We start from the raw sequence: 16,891 nt of genomic DNA, 5'->3' as shown, positions 1-16,891 counted from the left end.
TAAACTTGTTATAGTATCAAAATATTTAGAGTGTATATTTAAATGAAGAATATTAGGTTTATTATAGTATTTCAAATCTCTCACTCAATCTATTTTATAAAGCAAAGCTTGTTGACTCATTGCTATTTGAAATCTCCCTGGAGAATATTTATCCTTATTTAACTGAGCCTATACTAATATCAGAAAATCAATTCATATATATTACATTTAACTATTTAAATCTAATTTAAGTAAACCTCTCATATAATTCTTTAGAACTTGTCTCTAGATTTTAACTACAAAGTACGCCTGATAACTTCTTTTATGATTCAAGCTAAAATTTAATATTTTTGTTGTACTAGTCAAGCTTTTAGTTAAATAGTTTAAATACCAAAATACTTAGTTAAGGTGAAATAGTATTAACAAACTTTTAATAAGGAGATATATCAAATGCATTCATATGCAGTAGTTATATTATCGTTCCAACTAATAATTATATATAAATATACAATATTAATTCTAACTAAATACATAATATTTCATTACCGAGTGAAGGTAAAATTAAATTAGCTTTTAAATTACAAGTAAAGTAAATTAATTCATAAGAAAATAATTGGTGGAAAATTCCTTTTGAAAACAATTAAAGATTTAATACATATGACTTGGTTGATGGAGGAAATATAACAAAAGATATATTTATATTACAAAAGTAAGATAATTGGAATACAGTATTGATATTAGATTTGCTTAAGATAGAGTTCACTTACAAAAAAAATATAGATAAATGGTAAATAATGAATGTTGTAAATGATCCTATTAAATAGCTCATTTATATTGTTAATAACGAGGCAACTACTAATATATTTAGCTATACTTTAGATTTTATTACTTCAATTAAGAATCCTTGTTTGAAATAAGCAATTATATCTTTCGATTAAAATTTTGTTTATTCTATTTGCCCAAACGATATTATTGTGTATAATGGATTAAGCTTTGAGTAATAATTTCCTTCATTAAATTAAGGAATTACAGAAGCAAATAATTTAATAAATATGAATTATAATAACCATTTTATTATTATTTAAAAAAATAAAATATCCATAATACAACTGAAATATAACGGAACCTATTAAAATATTTATGAATAAGAAATAAAAAACGCATTTTTATCAAGCTTTTAGCTAATCATAGATTCTAATAATCAAAAATATTCATCTATATTGGTTTCTAATTACTAAAATATAACTTAAATCGTATTACCTTTGTCATCAAATAAATTATGCTCTGTTTAAATTTAGCAACAGAATAGAACATCTGAAAATATTTATTCAAAAACAATTATTGATGAGATAACTGAATCTATTTAATCAACGTAATAAATACTTTCAATGATAGAAATAGAATATCAAGACGGATAATCTATTGAGTAAATAGATATTAATTTTAATGACTAAAATACAGATAAAACACACAAATTGGGCTTAAGGTTATTATCTAAATATGAAAATTAAATTAGTTGGATAAACGATATTCAATTTTCTAAACAAATTTTTAATTTATTTTTAAAATAAATGTCTCTATCGATAGCAACTCAAGTAAATTTAAATTTAAATGGAACGATGGAGAATTTTTAAATGCTGAATGTTTCTTTAAATTTAAATAAATATTTGAATTTATAAAATTTTAAAAAGGTTTATTTATAATAAGTGTCTATGAAACTAGGGAGTTTTAGCTAAATTTAAATTTCTAACTGTGAATTAGTCATCATAGATTAATTAATCTTGTAAAATGTAGAAAGGCATGAAGGTTTTATATTTGTTTTAAATAATAATACTAACGTTTTAATTAATAACTTTTATCTTTCTAACTCAAACTCAAGTAATATTTTTTAGATAAGCTAAAGTTAAATGGTAAATATTTCAAATGTTAACATTATAAATTGTTAATATTTATACAATGTCTTTGAAATATGGTAAATAAATGATCTTAAAATTGTGAATACTTCAATAACTTAAATCTTTTTTTCTACAATTTATTTTATATAAAGTACAAATATATCAAATATTTAAAACATTTAACTCATTTAATCAACAAAGAGTGTAATAATTTAAATTAAAGAATAAGATACTAATTCAGTTTAATATCTAAGTGATTCCGCTATTTTAAAAGATATTGAAATATTTGATTCTGTGGACACCACATTTTCATTTACAACTAACAGCTTTGAAGTTTCTAAAATAAATATTGATCTTCTCTAAGTTTCATAAACTATCTTCACTATTCAAGCTAATTAAATTAATATTACTAATTTAAATATTACAAATACAAAATATTTGCTTTCATAGTTAGATGCTAATTTAATAAATATAATAAGTTTTATTAACTCATAAATAGAAAATATCAATTCAAATAACAATTAAATTTAGTTCCTTTCTATGAATCAATAAACAAGTGAAGGAATTGCTTTTGTTTCTAATGCAAAATTTATGAATTCTTCTATTCTTAGCAATAATCCCTTAATCTTTTTAAATTAATTGTCTAATGTTGAGTTAAATAATGTACTAATAAAAGATGTAATAAGTATAAATAGCTAATATACTTCTATATTTACAATATAAGATTGCTATTTAGTTACTATTTCCTATAGTCATTTTACAAATAACACAAATAGTAATGGTCCAGGAGGTGTTATTTACGCATTTGAGAGCATATAAATTATAATATAAAATTCCATTTTTTGGCTTAATACTTGTAATTTATAAAATGGTGGAGCTATTTATATGATTAATACTGTTAGAAGAGGAATTTTATTAATAAACTAAACTTAGCTAATAGAAAATAAATCAAGTTATTCTTTAGGTGGCTCTATTTATCTCTAAAATAATAACTTGATCATGCAGAATTCAGTTATAGCTTCAAATTAAGCATAAATTGGTGGAGGAATATACTATGTTCAGGTTATGCCAGATTTTTTAATTGATCTGTAATATGGCAATAAAAATAATAATACTTTTAAAGACAATCTAGCTTATATTTATGGACAAAATTTTGGCTCTACTTTAAGGAAAGTATTTATTGATTTAGAAAATATAAAAATTCCTAAAAATAGTTTAAAGTTATATGAAGATAAGGCTATATTTATAAAATAACTTAAAAGTGGAGATTAAATAAACTTTGAACAAATATAACTGCTTGATGAAGAAAATAATCCAATTAGATTTATAGATGTCAATTCTACCGATTTTTAATTATTAAGTAACGATGCTTAATCTTTAGTGCAATAAATAAGTGTTTCTGTATAATGGAATGAAGAAAATAAAGAAATATAATGCATTGGATAACTTTAAACAAAATAATTTAGAAATGGGGGCTTTAACTTAGATGCTTAAATTTTTTACAAACCTAATTCTGAGTTGGTACTAAAAATAGTGAGCAATTCCTTTCCTTCACTAACAGATTCAAATGGAAATATTGTGGTAAATTAAGGCTAAATAGAATTAATATTTAATATAGAATTAGAGTAGTGTTCAATAGGATAAATATTTAAATAGTATGGTAACTCAATAGCATGTGAATCTTGCCCTGATGGTAAATATTCTTTAAGTTTAATTGATCAAGAATGTAAACAATGCCCTGACTCAGCTGTCTAATGCATAGGTTCTAATATCTAATTAAAAGATGGATATTGGAGAGAAAACGAAAATACTGACAATATTATCTACTGCAGCTTTAATCCTCAATCATGCTAACCTTAACTTTCTTCTTCTAAAGTAAATTTGAATCTTGATAAAATATTCAATTTAAAATATACTTTTCTTTTTTCTTCAAACTTACTTTTAATAAAATAATGTTTATTGAAAATAAGTTAATTTAACATAATAATAATTTATATTAAATCAACTTAAATAAAGTTTTATTGTACTGAAGGACATATAGGACCTCTATGCTATTAGTGTGATACATATGGTGATATTTGGGGAAGTAGATATTCTGAAATTTATAATCATGGAGATTGCTATAAATGCGAAGAAAATATTCATAAAATTATACTTTATAATTTACTAGTTTACTTATTGATTTCTCTTTACATATTTTTAATTCTAAAGAGAATCATATTGCAGCTAGAAGTTAAAGTTAAGGGATATTATTTAAATAAATTAGAAATTATTTATTTAGGATCAACACGTAAGAATTTAATTATTTCATTTGAATAGTTTGTTTAAAAAAATTTATTTTATAAAAAGTAAATTAATCTGATAGATCATAAATTATTTCGAAAATTCTCACTGATCATTTTTAAATACTTTCATTAGTATGCTCATTTACTACAAAAATGCCTGAATTTTTTACTATTCCTATTTAACTATCAGGAAATTCAGTTAGCATGGTTAGTAAATCTATTGAATGCGCTTTTTCTAAACATCCAAATTTAAAACCTTTGTGGTTATTCGAATTTCTTTGGTCTTTTTCTTTATCAGCAGGAATATTTATTTTTTACTTTCTAAAAGGAATTGCTTTCAAGCGATTAAAAATAGATTTATACATAAGGTATCTATTAACTGCAGCTATTTTTATATATTTTTACTTTTACCCTATGATAATTACTCAAGCTATTAGATCTATAAATTGTATAATGATAGGAGATAAAAAATATTTAGATCTAGATTTTGGAATTTAATGCTATGATAAAAATTAGCATTAGCCGTACTTATTTTTATTTACTCTTCCCGTTATTTTTATATGGGGATTTTTAATACCTTTATTTTTATTCTATAAAATTTATGCTGCTAATTTAAAAAAAAAATCGATTATTAAATAAATAAAATATTCTTTCTTATTTGCTGGTTATAAAAAACAATACTATTACTGGGAGTTTTGGAAATTGTTTTATAAAACAATTTTGATTTTAATATCTGTTTTACTCAAGCAAAACATCTAATTAAAGGTATTCTTAATTTAGTTTTAAAATAATATATTTAATGAAATATTCAAATTTTTATCAACTAATCAAAGAATATTTTATTTTTTGATTAGTTATTGATTTTTAAGAAGTATTTTAAAATATTGTAAAAATATAAATACATTATTTAATATTTTCAAGTTAATTTTGTTTAATTTCCTAAAAATAACACATCCAAAAATCTTGATTAATTCTACTGGTAAAAAAATAATAGGTTGCTATTACGAATCTTTGTTTGATGATCTAATTTTTTTTATTATTTAAATCAAAGCCATATTTAAACAAATATTTTAATAGTTTATAGCAAATATCTACTCTAATATGTACAGTATCATTAAATTTGTGTATGATACAGATTGTAGGTGATTAAAATAACTTAATATATTAAACCTTTTGGGTAGCTATTACTATACTTCTTAACTTTGTTTTTATAGCTACTTTAATAATAGGATTATTAAGATTAAACATTTCTAATTAATAATAGTAAAGAAAATGTTTCTAAAATTTCATATTTAAACTTAAATAAAAATATCCTTAATTGCTTGATGTATAAATATAAAATAATTAAAAAGTAAGCTCTTTGCTCAAATTTAAAAAATTAAGACAATAAATAAAATAATTGATGAAATCATATAAAAAAAGTGATATATTATTTTCAGAACATCAAAAATTAAAATAAAATTTAAAAAACAATCAGGACTCTGAATTTTCACCTTGTTCACCTTAAATGCATTTAATAACTTCACCTGGAGTAAATGATGAAAAATTATGCACTTTATAAAATAATAACTCACTTAAAAGAATAAAAAATAAATGGTCTTATTACACAAGAAATTCCAAAACAAATTAAATATGTAATTTTATTTTTTTAAAAAAATAAAACATTTTTTTTAATTTTAAAAATAGCCTTAAAAGATAGAACATTTGATAAGCAAAGCTTATTTTATAGCAACTCAAGGGATATTTAAGAAACTGAAAATTCAGTATAAAATCCACTATGTAATAGTAGCCAAAAATTTTAATTACAACTCTCCTCTCTAGATAAAAGTTGAATATTACAATTTTATTGGTTTAATTTAAATTAAGTGTAGAAATATTTATATAAATTGTTGATTATAAATTTTAAAGCTTCAACAACTATTTAATATATACTGAAATTCTTGTATTTATTAAATACTTTTTTTGGTGTTAAAATACTTAAGTTTAAGGAATAATAAATACTTCACCCATTTATTGTTAGTTTGGTTATCGATGTTCTTAAGCATTATTATGGTAGTGATTATGTATAGTATGTATTTGATTAATTTTTAATAAATTCGTGTTTTACTTTTTTCAATACTATTTTTCTAAAATTTAGAAAAGTTTTATTTTTTATTGTAAAATATATTTTAATTTTGATAAATTAAAAAAGAAAATAAATATTTTTATTTAAAAAGCTAAAATAAATAATAAGAATTATATATTTTTTCAATTCTCCATTTTTTTGATTAATAAAAAGATGAGTTTAACTATTTCTAAAATATTATAAACAATGCTATTTTAAATTTTGATAAACACATGAAATTTAAAAAAACTTTTGATCAACTTTTTAAATAATATTTCATTAAATAATTGATTTGATAATAACTTATAAACTATTACAATATGATTCAATAGTCTATTTTAGAAAACAATAAATCTATTTTTTAAAATAGAGCCAAGTATATTCTTATTGTTATACATTCAGGATTGAACATTCTTCAATATTCTATATGCTTGAGTTTGCTAAATACCTTAGTTGGAGATTTACCTCAAATATTAGATTGGAGTAATGAAAACAAAAGCTTTTTAACAGGGTTGGTCAATTCATCAAATACAGCTGGTGCAGCAATGGGTATTTTTTTTAAGATTAATAAAAGGCAAATTTAAATTAAAAATAGGAAGTATCAGTTCTGGATATTTTAGCGCTAGCTATGGAAGAAGAAATATGTTTATATTTGGAGATTTAATGTGCATTTTTGGCTCAGCAATCGGTTTAATATAAAATACATACTCATTTATTTTAGGAAGATTCATATGTGGAGTTGGAATGGGAGTGTTAGTAAATTTAGTAACTTTGTTTGTTATGGAATGGACTCATTACAAATATAGAGGATATGCAGGAGCGCCTATGGTTTGCTTTACTCCATTAGGAATGATAATATCTAGTTTAGTGGGGCTAGGAATAAAAGACGGTGGGTAGAATTATTGGAGTAATATTTGATTAAACTTAATTTGAATAATTAATTATTTAAAATCAATACTTAATATCAAATTATTTAATTCTATTTATTAAGATTTTCTTTAATGATTTTTTAAAAATTATAAAATAAATTGAAATTAAAAATTAATTTTATTTTTAACATTTTAAACTAATTTATTTGAATTGGACGATGAATTATTATTATTATTATTATTATTATTAATTTTTTATATGAATATTTGCATTAGGGATTATGGTTTCTTTCCCTGGCATACTAAGCTTGATTCATATTTTGGGATATATTTTTATGATTAAATCTGATTCACCTTTTCAGATATTTCAAAAACATAGAGATTCCCATCGAGCATTATCGTCTTTAAACACAATTTATAACAGTGAAACTAGTGAAGATATTTTAAATAAAATTATCGAATCGATTGAGTCAAGAGAATAAAAAAACGATAGCAAAAAATTACTTACTATTTCTGAAATGTTTAGCATAAAAAGTTATAGGATTAGAATGATTGTGTGTGCTTTATGCGCTTTAAGTGTAAATTTTTCTGGATACTTTATAATATCTATTTACACAAATAAAATAATTACAAATAACAATAGCAATGATAATAATCAAGCAACGTTATTTTCAATTTACACTAATATTGCTGAATTAATTTCTGTAGCTGCTGCAACAATATATGTAGAAAGAATAGGTAGAAAATTTATATTTTTATCAGGTATTTTGTTTGCAATGATTATGCTCATAATTATTGGCTTTTTAGCTTAATATAGCTATGATTAATATATTCCTTATATTCTAATTTTTTTTAAAATTGGATTTGGGACTACTATTTCACCACTTTATCCAATAATAATTTCTGAAACAATAGTTGATATAGGCTATATCATTAACAGTTTAATCTTTTGGACAATAAATACTTCTATTGTTTAAACATATCCAATCCTAATAGAAACTTAACTAGGATTTTAAGGTATTTTTTGGCTTTTTTCTGGAATATTAATGATTTGTTTCATAAGTCTATTTGTTTTGATGAAGGAAACAAAAGGTTTGACTTTGAAAGAAATACATTTTCTTTATAGACAAAGTAATAACTCAAATTTATAATCAGGATACAGTGATAGCATTGTGTGTGATAAATAAATTCTAATTGACAAAGAAGATGATAGAAATTTAGAAAATTAAAATTGATTATCTTGAAAACATTTAAAGCAGTAAGCTTATTAATTTAGGATAAAAATAGTAATAGGCATAGTTAATTTTAAAGGAAATGTTAGATACAAAATTTTAATTTAGTTAATTATTGAATATTTCATTAAGATCAATTAATTATATGTTGTGGTTAGTTATTTGAATTTTGGATGTTTATGAAAAATCATTAAGGTTTTCACTAGTCAAAGGCATTTATTTAATCTTTTATCAATACAAAATTTAAAAATTCTTCTGAGTACTTCTTCGTTCTATTTATAAATTAAGAATGAATATTTGTGTAAGTGTGTAAAAGATAAAATTCAGATAGACCAAAATAATAATTAAACTGGAGGATATAAATATTATTTAGTTATATTTACAAACTTGTAATCAAAAGCAGAAAACTCTTACATTAAATTGCATCAGAAATACATTACAAATTTATTATACAGCGTAATCGAAAAATATTATTTTTATAAGGTTATACAAATATTACTCAGTTGATCAAACAAACCTTTACCATAGATTAAATATATTTTATCTTTAATAGTCACTATTTACAAATATATAAAAATTAAAGTATTATTTAATACAGAAAAAAATAAAATATTTGATAATTAAACTGTGAATTTTATTTTGAAACATCTTTATTGAAAATAAATAGTATTAAATATATTTCTCAGTTTAAAATTTAGATTGTTTAATAGAATTTCAGAAATTTGATATCATTCTTTATTTTAAGATACTTGATATTGTTTTTAATAAGTAAATAATTTTTTTTGATTGATTATTACAATTTTAAAAATTTAATTTTTTGTTACATATCTTTTGACGTTAGTAATCTGTATAAATTCAATTGAATTATCAAAATATTAAATGTCATAGAAAGTGTAATTCTAATTAAATGAAAATCGGTTTTGAAGTAAGGAGTTCTTTCTGTAGAGTAAAATTGTGTAAGAATTTAATTGTAATTAAATAAAAATTTACAAAGATCATTTTATTATATTTAAATTTTACTAGAAATATTCTAACGTGTACTTGAAAATTTACAATATTGTTTCTATCAATGTAGAGTTTTTTTATTTATTAGTACCACAACTATCTATCAAGAAATATAATTTTGTTGTAAATATTATTGAAATTTTTTTGTTATCAAATATATTTATGTGAAATCACAAGATGAGTGTTTTAGTATTGGAATGGTAATAGTTTCTCACAGTCTATTATTTTCTGATAAATAAAGATACAAATGAGCAATGTTAAGCACTTTTTACTATCTTTGTGATTAATTTACATAATCCAATCAGAACATTTTTAATTAAAAACAACTTATACAAGTTGTACTGAACTATGACATCATCACAAACAAGCATTTAATTAATGCTGTGATGCGCTTGAGGTGTAAGGAAATAAATGATATTAGTATTTGAAATTTTTATTATTTAAATTGCATTTTAACTCTTTTAAATCCTACTTCAACCATATCCTATAATAAAATTTTAACCATTTTAAATAACAATTAACACAAATACAAATTTTCAAACTATTTTAACGTACTTGATCTAAAAATGACTTAAGATTGCAGTCCATAAAATGTTGATACTGAGAATAATTAACTTGGTAATTTCAACTAAAAGTAAGATGAGCCTCAAATTTAGCTAAACTCATAAGGTAACATTCAATCTTTAAATAATTTAATTATTCATTAATTAACTAAGTTTAAATTATCTTCATTCATCCATTTTTTGCTAAAATAAAAATATTTGTGAAATTTCTAAGAAAAATTAATAAATAAATAAATTATTTTAATTTAAAATTAAAATTAATTTGAAACCTATTAGAATTATCTTTAACTTATAAATTCAATCAACCTTCTTATTTAAATTCTACTTTTTATAAATAGATTCTAATTCTAAAAAGCCAATCTTTAAAAATAAATTTAAATTCGTTGTTATGATTTTTCATACTAGTATAAATATTCTACAATATGCTGTCTGTCTCAGCTTGTTAAATACTATATTAGTGTAACTTCCTACTGTGCTGCATTGGAAAGATTCAGAAATTGATGCCTTTACAGGTTTAGTTAACTCAGCAAACACTGCAGGAGCAGCTATTGGTAATTCTTTAGCAAATAATGAATTTTTATAAAAAATTAATTTCTTTTAATTAGGATGTATTTCATCAGGTTATTTGAGTGCTTTGTATGGTAGAAGAACTTTGTTTATTGTTGGAGATATATTCTGTATAATTGGATCTGCTATTATGCTTATATAAAATACTGGGTCTTTTGTATTTGGAAGATTTATTTGTGGTATTGGTATGGGTATTCTTGTTGATCTAGCTGTGTTATTCGTTATTGAGTATACATATTATAGATATAGAGGTTACACTGGAGCACCTATGGTATGCTTTACTCCTATTGGTCTTATTATTTCTTCTTGCATAGGCTTGGGCGTTGAAAACGGTGGAGATTAATACTGGAGTAAGATTTTCATTTTATTATTTTGATTGAAAGATTATATTAAATAAATTACTCCAACATCATATTTACCTTTCTACTTACATTATTTAATTAATTTAAAGAATAATTGAAGTGTAAGTAATATTTTTTTATTCGTATCTTCAATAGTACTTCATATCTTAAATAAATAAATATGTAGGAAATAAAAAATATGATAACTAAAATATTTTTTGTTAAAATTATTTTTTAACTTCAATTTTTATACAATAGGAATTGTTATCGCCATACCTGGTATGATTAGTTTATTCCACTTGTTGACCTATAAATTAATGTGTCCTCATGACTCTCCATACTATATTTACTAAAAGTATAGAGATGAAGAAAAGGTTATGTAGATTTTATCTGAGTATTATCATGAAGATGCAGCTAAAGATATCCTAAATAAGATTAAAGAAGCCATTATTGCTCAAACTAAAGAAAAGGCCAAAAAGCATTTAAATCTTTTAGATTTAATTAAACATTCTGGTTACAGAATGAGATTATTTGTTGCTAGTCTTTGTGTTTTCAGTGTAAACTTCTCTGGTTATTTTATCATCACTGTTTATACAAATATAATTATTATGAAGGAAACTAACGATAACCAATACGCTACTTATTTCTCTCTATATACAAGTTTAGCAGATCTCTTTTCTGTAGCTTTATCTGTTTTTGTAATTGAAAGAGTTGGCCGTAAATTTTTATATTAATCTGGTTAATTATTTTGTGCAATTATGTTATTAATAATTGGATTCCTAGCTCATTATGGTACTGATTAACCAATTAAGTTCCTTCTAATTGTTTTCAAAATTGGATTTGGTTTAACTATTTCTCCTCTCTATCCTATCATCCTTTCCGAGCTTGTCCCTGAAGTTGGGTTTGTTGTAACTAGTATAGTCTTTTGGGTCTTAAATACTGCTATTGTTCAATCTTTCCCATCTTTAATAGCTTCAGAATTAGGATTCGATGGTATGTTTTGGTTGTTTGGAGCTGTTATGTCAGTGATATTTATTTTGTTAGCTATCTATATGAAAGAAACTAAAGGAAAAACTTAATATGAAATTTATGATATGTATACCAACCCTAAAAAATCCTCATCTTAAACAAAAGTCAGTTCTATTCAAGAATTACCTATAAAATAAGTTAGTTCAACTGAAAATGATAGCTGAAAACTTTATTATTTGATTACTATCTTAACTTAAAAAATATAAAATTCTTATTTATTTTAAAGTTTAAAATTAAAATATTGAATCTAAGTAACTTTATGTAATAATATAAAAATATGTTTGTAGTTAAAGCTCTTCTAAAATTAATAATTCATAGTTAGTGTAAGTAAAATTTAAATTCATAAACCAATTAAATATTTATGTTAGTTAATCATATATTTAATAATGTAAAAAATCTACCTAAAATTTATTAATAAATCAGAAGTTATTTTTGGGATTAATTACAATTTCGGCTTAAGCTACAATCAAGTATAGGATTTAAATTTAGATGGATAAAACTATGTGACTGAAAATTTTAGAAGTGGAGGCTCTTTAAGCACTTTGTATTCAATTATAGTTTGAAACATCTATTTTTATTTAAAATATGGTTTTGAATACTATTGAAATTGTTAATGGTATAAAGGGGATTATCTTATTGTATTTCTTAATTAGTAATTTAAAAATAAAAAATAAGATACTATAAATTCTTTTATACAAACAACCTCTCATATTTAGATAGTCAATACCTATTTCACCTCATTATTTTAAAAGTTGAATTTTTTTATAGGTAAGCAGTATGCTATTTTAAAAGGACACTACACAGTATATTAAAATTCATGGTATATATCTATTTAAAAAAAAATAAAAAGAGTTATATTTGATTATTAAAAAAGTTACTTCTTAAAATTTGAAACAAAGAAATAAATATACATATAGAAATATCATAATTTACACAAAAGAATTTATCAGAATCTTATTCTATTATTTATATATTAAAAAATTAATATTAAAAGAAATCAAAAGTTGTAAATATTTATTTAGAATTAATATTAAATTTGTAATAAAAGGAAAAAAATGAAGAAAATAGAGCTTAAAAAACCAATTTTATAAAAAGACAAAGAAATATAACCTAAAATAATAAATAGAAATATCCTGCAATAAAAAGTTTCTACACTTATTAAAAGTAAAAATAAAGAATAAGACAACATACTTTAATAAGAGAGCCTTGGAAATGAAGTTGATAATAAAAAAATAATAAATATCAAAATGATAGTTAAAAAATCAAATTAGATAGAAGATGCTTAAAAATAATTGCTATTAAAATTGTAAAAAAATAGTTCTAAAGTTAACTTATATCTCAAGACTTATTTTGCAGATGATTAATAACTATTAAAATTTACTATATGTCTTTAAAAAATTGCTCATTAATTGACTTACTTCACTTGGATTATAGAAGGTAAATTCGCTGATGATGGATAAGCTAAATGTATTGGAGATTTTATTGGTAAGCTAACAAATACTTATAGGTTAGATTTAAAATTAGATAAAACATATTTCGCTGACACAGGGGCAATATATTTATCAAAAGGTTTAAAAAAGCTAAAAAATCTTCATGTTTTTAGTTTTGAGTTGAATGAAGACCTTAGTGTTATCTGTAAACAAATAACAGAGTTAGGATATCAAAAAATATTTGATTCAATAAAATCTTTACCTAATTTGGAAATATTTGAAGGAGATATGTTTAAAGAATATATTAATCAAAGTAATTTATCTTTAGTTTAAAATGAAAACTTCCCAAAACTTTCGAATTTATTTCATAACTTATATCTTGAAGATTAAATTGATAATATAAAATATATCTTAGAAAAAAAAAAGAATGTTTTAATGGAAATTTCTTTTTTAAATGGTGAAGACAAAAAATAAAATTAATATGAAAATACTTTATAAATACTTTAACTTATTTTCAATTTACCATATTTAATCAAAATTGACTACTTTGACAGAAGGTACTTTTCTTAAACAGAAGAAGATAACGAGTCTTTATTGATTATAAAAATTAAGTAAATAATTTGTGAGTTATCAGAAACTAGAGCGAAATTGATTAGATTTATTTTAGCTTTTGATTAATTTATAAAAAATGAAATGATAGTTAACCCATAATAAATTATTTTAGATTTATATTATTGAATTATGTTTTTATATTTGTAATAAGCTCTTTTCTATAGTCAGTTTTAATCAATTCTATTTAATAGTTAGATTTCTCAATATTCTTAATTTCTATTTATAAAATTAAAGATTAAATTTGGTTTGCTATTCATAAATTGTTTTAGTACTATTTGCTATGATATAAAACTTTATTTTCTCTACCATCATTACTGCATTTCTTATTAATAGGCACAACAAATTTTTTCTTTTTATCTTTGCAAATCTTTTTTGTAATTATTTTAGATTGATCTTCAACTATTTATTCATCTTCATCATCTTAGTCCTCTGCAAATTAACCAAAATTTTAATCATGAAATTAATTTAAATTATTTTCCTCAAAATCATCTTCTTCTAGAAAATAAATACTGTCGTTGATTTAATCCTTTCTACTGTTAGAATTTTATTTATTAATTTCTTATGCTTAGCTTTCTTCCTCCATCTAAGTAGAATCAGTGTACTCTTATGTTAAAAACTATTTAATTATTAAATTAAAAACTAAAAAAATTACTTTTTTCAGTCACCTTGATGTTCTTTCTACTTTTTTTATTCTCTAAACTTTGTATGCTATGCATAGAGTTTTCTTCAGCTAAGCTTAGTTGACCTTTTTATTTGAAGTAAGTTTTTCTTTATCTCTCCATTTATCTCTTTTCCCTAATTTTTTATTTTTCTTTATATTGATCTGATTTACCTTTATGAACTCTGCTAATATGTCCTCCTGATTAAAAAAAGTCATTTGTAAAATAAAAAATTTTATGATTTAAAATACCTAATGAACAAGATTTATTAAAAGTTTTACTACAGAATTTGCATTAAAACTACTTCTTTTAAATTTATTCCAATTTTTAAGTTACACCTTAAGAAGGAGAGAACTATTATTATTCAATAAACCCTGAAGAGTCATCACTATGTTTTTATATTTACTTAAAAAACTAATAAATAGCATTTTCTTATATTTACTATTTATTTTAAATTTCAGCCAATTAGGTATTAATCCCTATTAAATTATTTTAAAGAGAATTTTAAGGCAAGTTCGTTGATTAAATTGAGAATTTTGATTTTATTTCTGTAATGTTGTTCACATTTTCACAAAATTAATTTATAATATATCCATTATTATTATTATGATGATGATGATGATATTTACTATAAGTTGTTCTTTTTTTTTCTTTAGACTCTTAGTCTGAAATATAACTTTCAAAGCTTTAATTAAGATCTTAATAAATTTAACTGTTGATGTTATCAATTTAGGATGTACTTTAATTTATTAAATTCACTAAGTCTTACTAATTACTTTGAATTTCTTCAAGCTCATCTATCAGCCTCTAAAAGTAATCATCCCTACTAAATTGATGTTGCTTTTCAAGTCTATTTTTTATAAAATCGTTTTAGTTCTACATAATTTCAGCTTTTTCATTTCCTTACATTTTAACATTCTCAAACTTTTAAAACAATCTCTCAGCTACATTTTAGTTTTCTATTTCTATGGATTCTCCAGATTATTTTCTTTCTATTTTGGTCAAGTCTTTGAAATAAGTATTTTCTAATTTAATGATAAATAGAAAATTTTAAATTAATAATTTAAACATGAAAAGTTATTTTACCTTAGTTAAATTAAAACTTATCTTTTAACAAATCTTCATTGAATTAGTTAGTTCCCTATTTTACAGTAAAATTTTTTTTGATTGGATGGTGTGTAAGCAGATTTGTTTAATTGTTTTCAATGCAATTGTTAATATTTTTATTTTATTTTAAGGAATCACTTAACTTCATTTATCCTTCTTGGTTTATTTACTAGAGGTTCAATCCAGCATATTATAAATTATCTGAGCATAAGCTAGTTTTTTATTCGAATTATTTATTTTTGTACATTTAAACAGGATCTTGTTGATAAGATTCGTTAGAAGTTTGGTTATTGTTGAAAATAAATTTTTAAACCTTCTGCTTATTAAAATTCGATATACTTATGTTTTAGTTTTGCAGCTAAGATTAGGCATTCATAAATTTATTAGAGTCACTCTGAAGCTTAAGTATACTGTATTAAATAGGCTAATCGTATAAAGTTTAATTCGAGCAATAAAAAGGTGAGTATAAAAAATTATTTTAGTTTTTACTCAAAAAAGCACTTACCCTTTCATCAGACAGAATGTAGAAATTTTCTTCACTATTAATTTTTTATGATGATTTTCCTTTCGAAGTATGTTTTGATTTATTCGTATAATTCTAAGTTGGAGTTTAGTAAGCAGCCTGCGTATTTTTCGGATAATTCATAAACTGCTACTTTTGATCAATCCTGCTAATTTATTAAACGCCAAATATATTATCAGAGACTTTACTACATTAATCATATTGCTCTTCTAAATTATTTTATATTAAGTTCTACATAATCCCGTTATTTGATTTCTTTTTTTTCTGGCTGCTTTGCTCTTGTTCGGATTTTTCTATTATCATAGGACTATATTTAGTGATAGCTTTTTAGTCGTTTTTGTACGTTTAAGAGCTCAAATTACTTTTCTTATCAGTGAGTTCGTTCACCATACTACTTGGCGAGTATTTTGTTTGAGCTTCATTATTGTTAGGAGGTGTTTTGTACTGATTCAGACATATAGGAGATCTAATTTTACTTTTTTTTCTTCTAGGACTATGAACAAAATCCATTAAAATTTTTTGGTTTATATTTGGTGCTTTCATAGAAGGATTCAAAATCTTTTAACCTATTTATGAGAAATTTTTGGACATTTATTTGACTAAAATTAGCTTTTTTTATTTATATTGTTTTTGTTTTTTATTGAATTTGTTTTTGCATCAAATTTAATAATGTATTTTATTAACTTAATGA

The 16,891-nt window shown here is 22.2% G+C and overlaps 7 protein-coding genes across 7 annotated transcripts; 6 read left to right on the top strand and 1 right to left on the bottom strand. All coding sequences in view use genetic code 6, as the record gives it.

The window, feature by feature from the left end:
* Positions 1 to 42: 42 nt before the first annotated feature.
* Positions 43 to 1,620, top strand: TTHERM_000295858 (hypothetical protein; the record flags this gene model as incomplete). Its single annotated transcript, XM_012796883.1, has 3 exons — positions 43 to 66; positions 144 to 1,552; positions 1,605 to 1,620. The coding sequence occupies 3 exons, from the start codon at positions 43 to 45 to the stop codon at positions 1,618 to 1,620; spliced, it is 1,449 nt and encodes a 482-aa protein (XP_012652337.1).
* Positions 1,621 to 1,935: 315 nt separating this feature from the next.
* On the top strand, positions 1,936 to 5,020 carry TTHERM_000295857 (transmembrane protein, putative; the record flags this gene model as incomplete). The annotated part of the gene is made up of 4 exons (XM_012796882.1): positions 1,936 to 1,951; positions 2,104 to 3,749; positions 3,891 to 4,164; positions 4,224 to 5,020. 4 exons carry the CDS (start codon positions 1,936 to 1,938, stop codon positions 5,018 to 5,020), a joined length of 2,733 nt encoding a protein of 910 aa, XP_012652336.1.
* Positions 5,021 to 5,561: 541 nt separating this feature from the next.
* On the top strand, positions 5,562 to 5,991 carry TTHERM_00295870 (hypothetical protein; the record flags this gene model as incomplete). Its single annotated transcript, XM_001013219.2, has 2 exons — positions 5,562 to 5,793; positions 5,846 to 5,991. The coding sequence occupies 2 exons, from the start codon at positions 5,562 to 5,564 to the stop codon at positions 5,989 to 5,991; spliced, it is 378 nt and encodes a 125-aa protein (XP_001013219.2).
* Positions 5,992 to 6,583: 592 nt separating this feature from the next.
* TTHERM_00295880 (MFS transporter) lies at positions 6,584 to 8,367 on the top strand (the record flags this gene model as incomplete). Its single annotated transcript, XM_001013220.2, has 3 exons — positions 6,584 to 6,812; positions 6,859 to 7,170; positions 7,409 to 8,367. The coding sequence occupies 3 exons, from the start codon at positions 6,584 to 6,586 to the stop codon at positions 8,365 to 8,367; spliced, it is 1,500 nt and encodes a 499-aa protein (XP_001013220.2).
* Positions 8,368 to 9,935: 1,568 nt separating this feature from the next.
* On the top strand, positions 9,936 to 12,033 carry TTHERM_00295890 (MFS transporter; the record flags this gene model as incomplete). The annotated part of the gene is made up of 4 exons (XM_001013221.3): positions 9,936 to 10,038; positions 10,271 to 10,483; positions 10,538 to 10,849; positions 11,099 to 12,033. 4 exons carry the CDS (start codon positions 9,936 to 9,938, stop codon positions 12,031 to 12,033), a joined length of 1,563 nt encoding a protein of 520 aa, XP_001013221.2.
* Positions 12,034 to 12,924: 891 nt separating this feature from the next.
* TTHERM_00295900 (hypothetical protein) lies at positions 12,925 to 14,037 on the top strand (the record flags this gene model as incomplete). Its single annotated transcript, XM_001013222.2, has 1 exon — positions 12,925 to 14,037. The coding sequence occupies one exon, from the start codon at positions 12,925 to 12,927 to the stop codon at positions 14,035 to 14,037; it is 1,113 nt and encodes a 370-aa protein (XP_001013222.2).
* Positions 14,038 to 14,111: 74 nt separating this feature from the next.
* Positions 14,112 to 16,854, bottom strand: TTHERM_00295910 (hypothetical protein; the record flags this gene model as incomplete). Its single annotated transcript, XM_001013223.4, has 5 exons — positions 15,657 to 16,854; positions 14,822 to 15,595; positions 14,564 to 14,770; positions 14,184 to 14,514; positions 14,112 to 14,127 (listed from the first exon to the last, which is right to left on the bottom strand). Exons 1-5 carry the CDS (start codon positions 16,789 to 16,791, stop codon positions 14,112 to 14,114), a joined length of 2,463 nt encoding a protein of 820 aa, XP_001013223.4. The 5' UTR covers positions 16,792 to 16,854.
* Positions 16,855 to 16,891: the final 37 nt, after the last annotated feature.

This window comes from Tetrahymena thermophila, assembly GCF_000189635.1.
Source record: "Tetrahymena thermophila SB210 genomic scaffold scf_8254688, whole genome shotgun sequence".
Taxonomy (NCBI): Eukaryota; Ciliophora; class Oligohymenophorea; order Hymenostomatida; family Tetrahymenidae; genus Tetrahymena; species Tetrahymena thermophila.
Note: the sequence above shows the minus strand (reverse complement) of the source record. Positions and strands in the feature narration are given on the sequence as shown.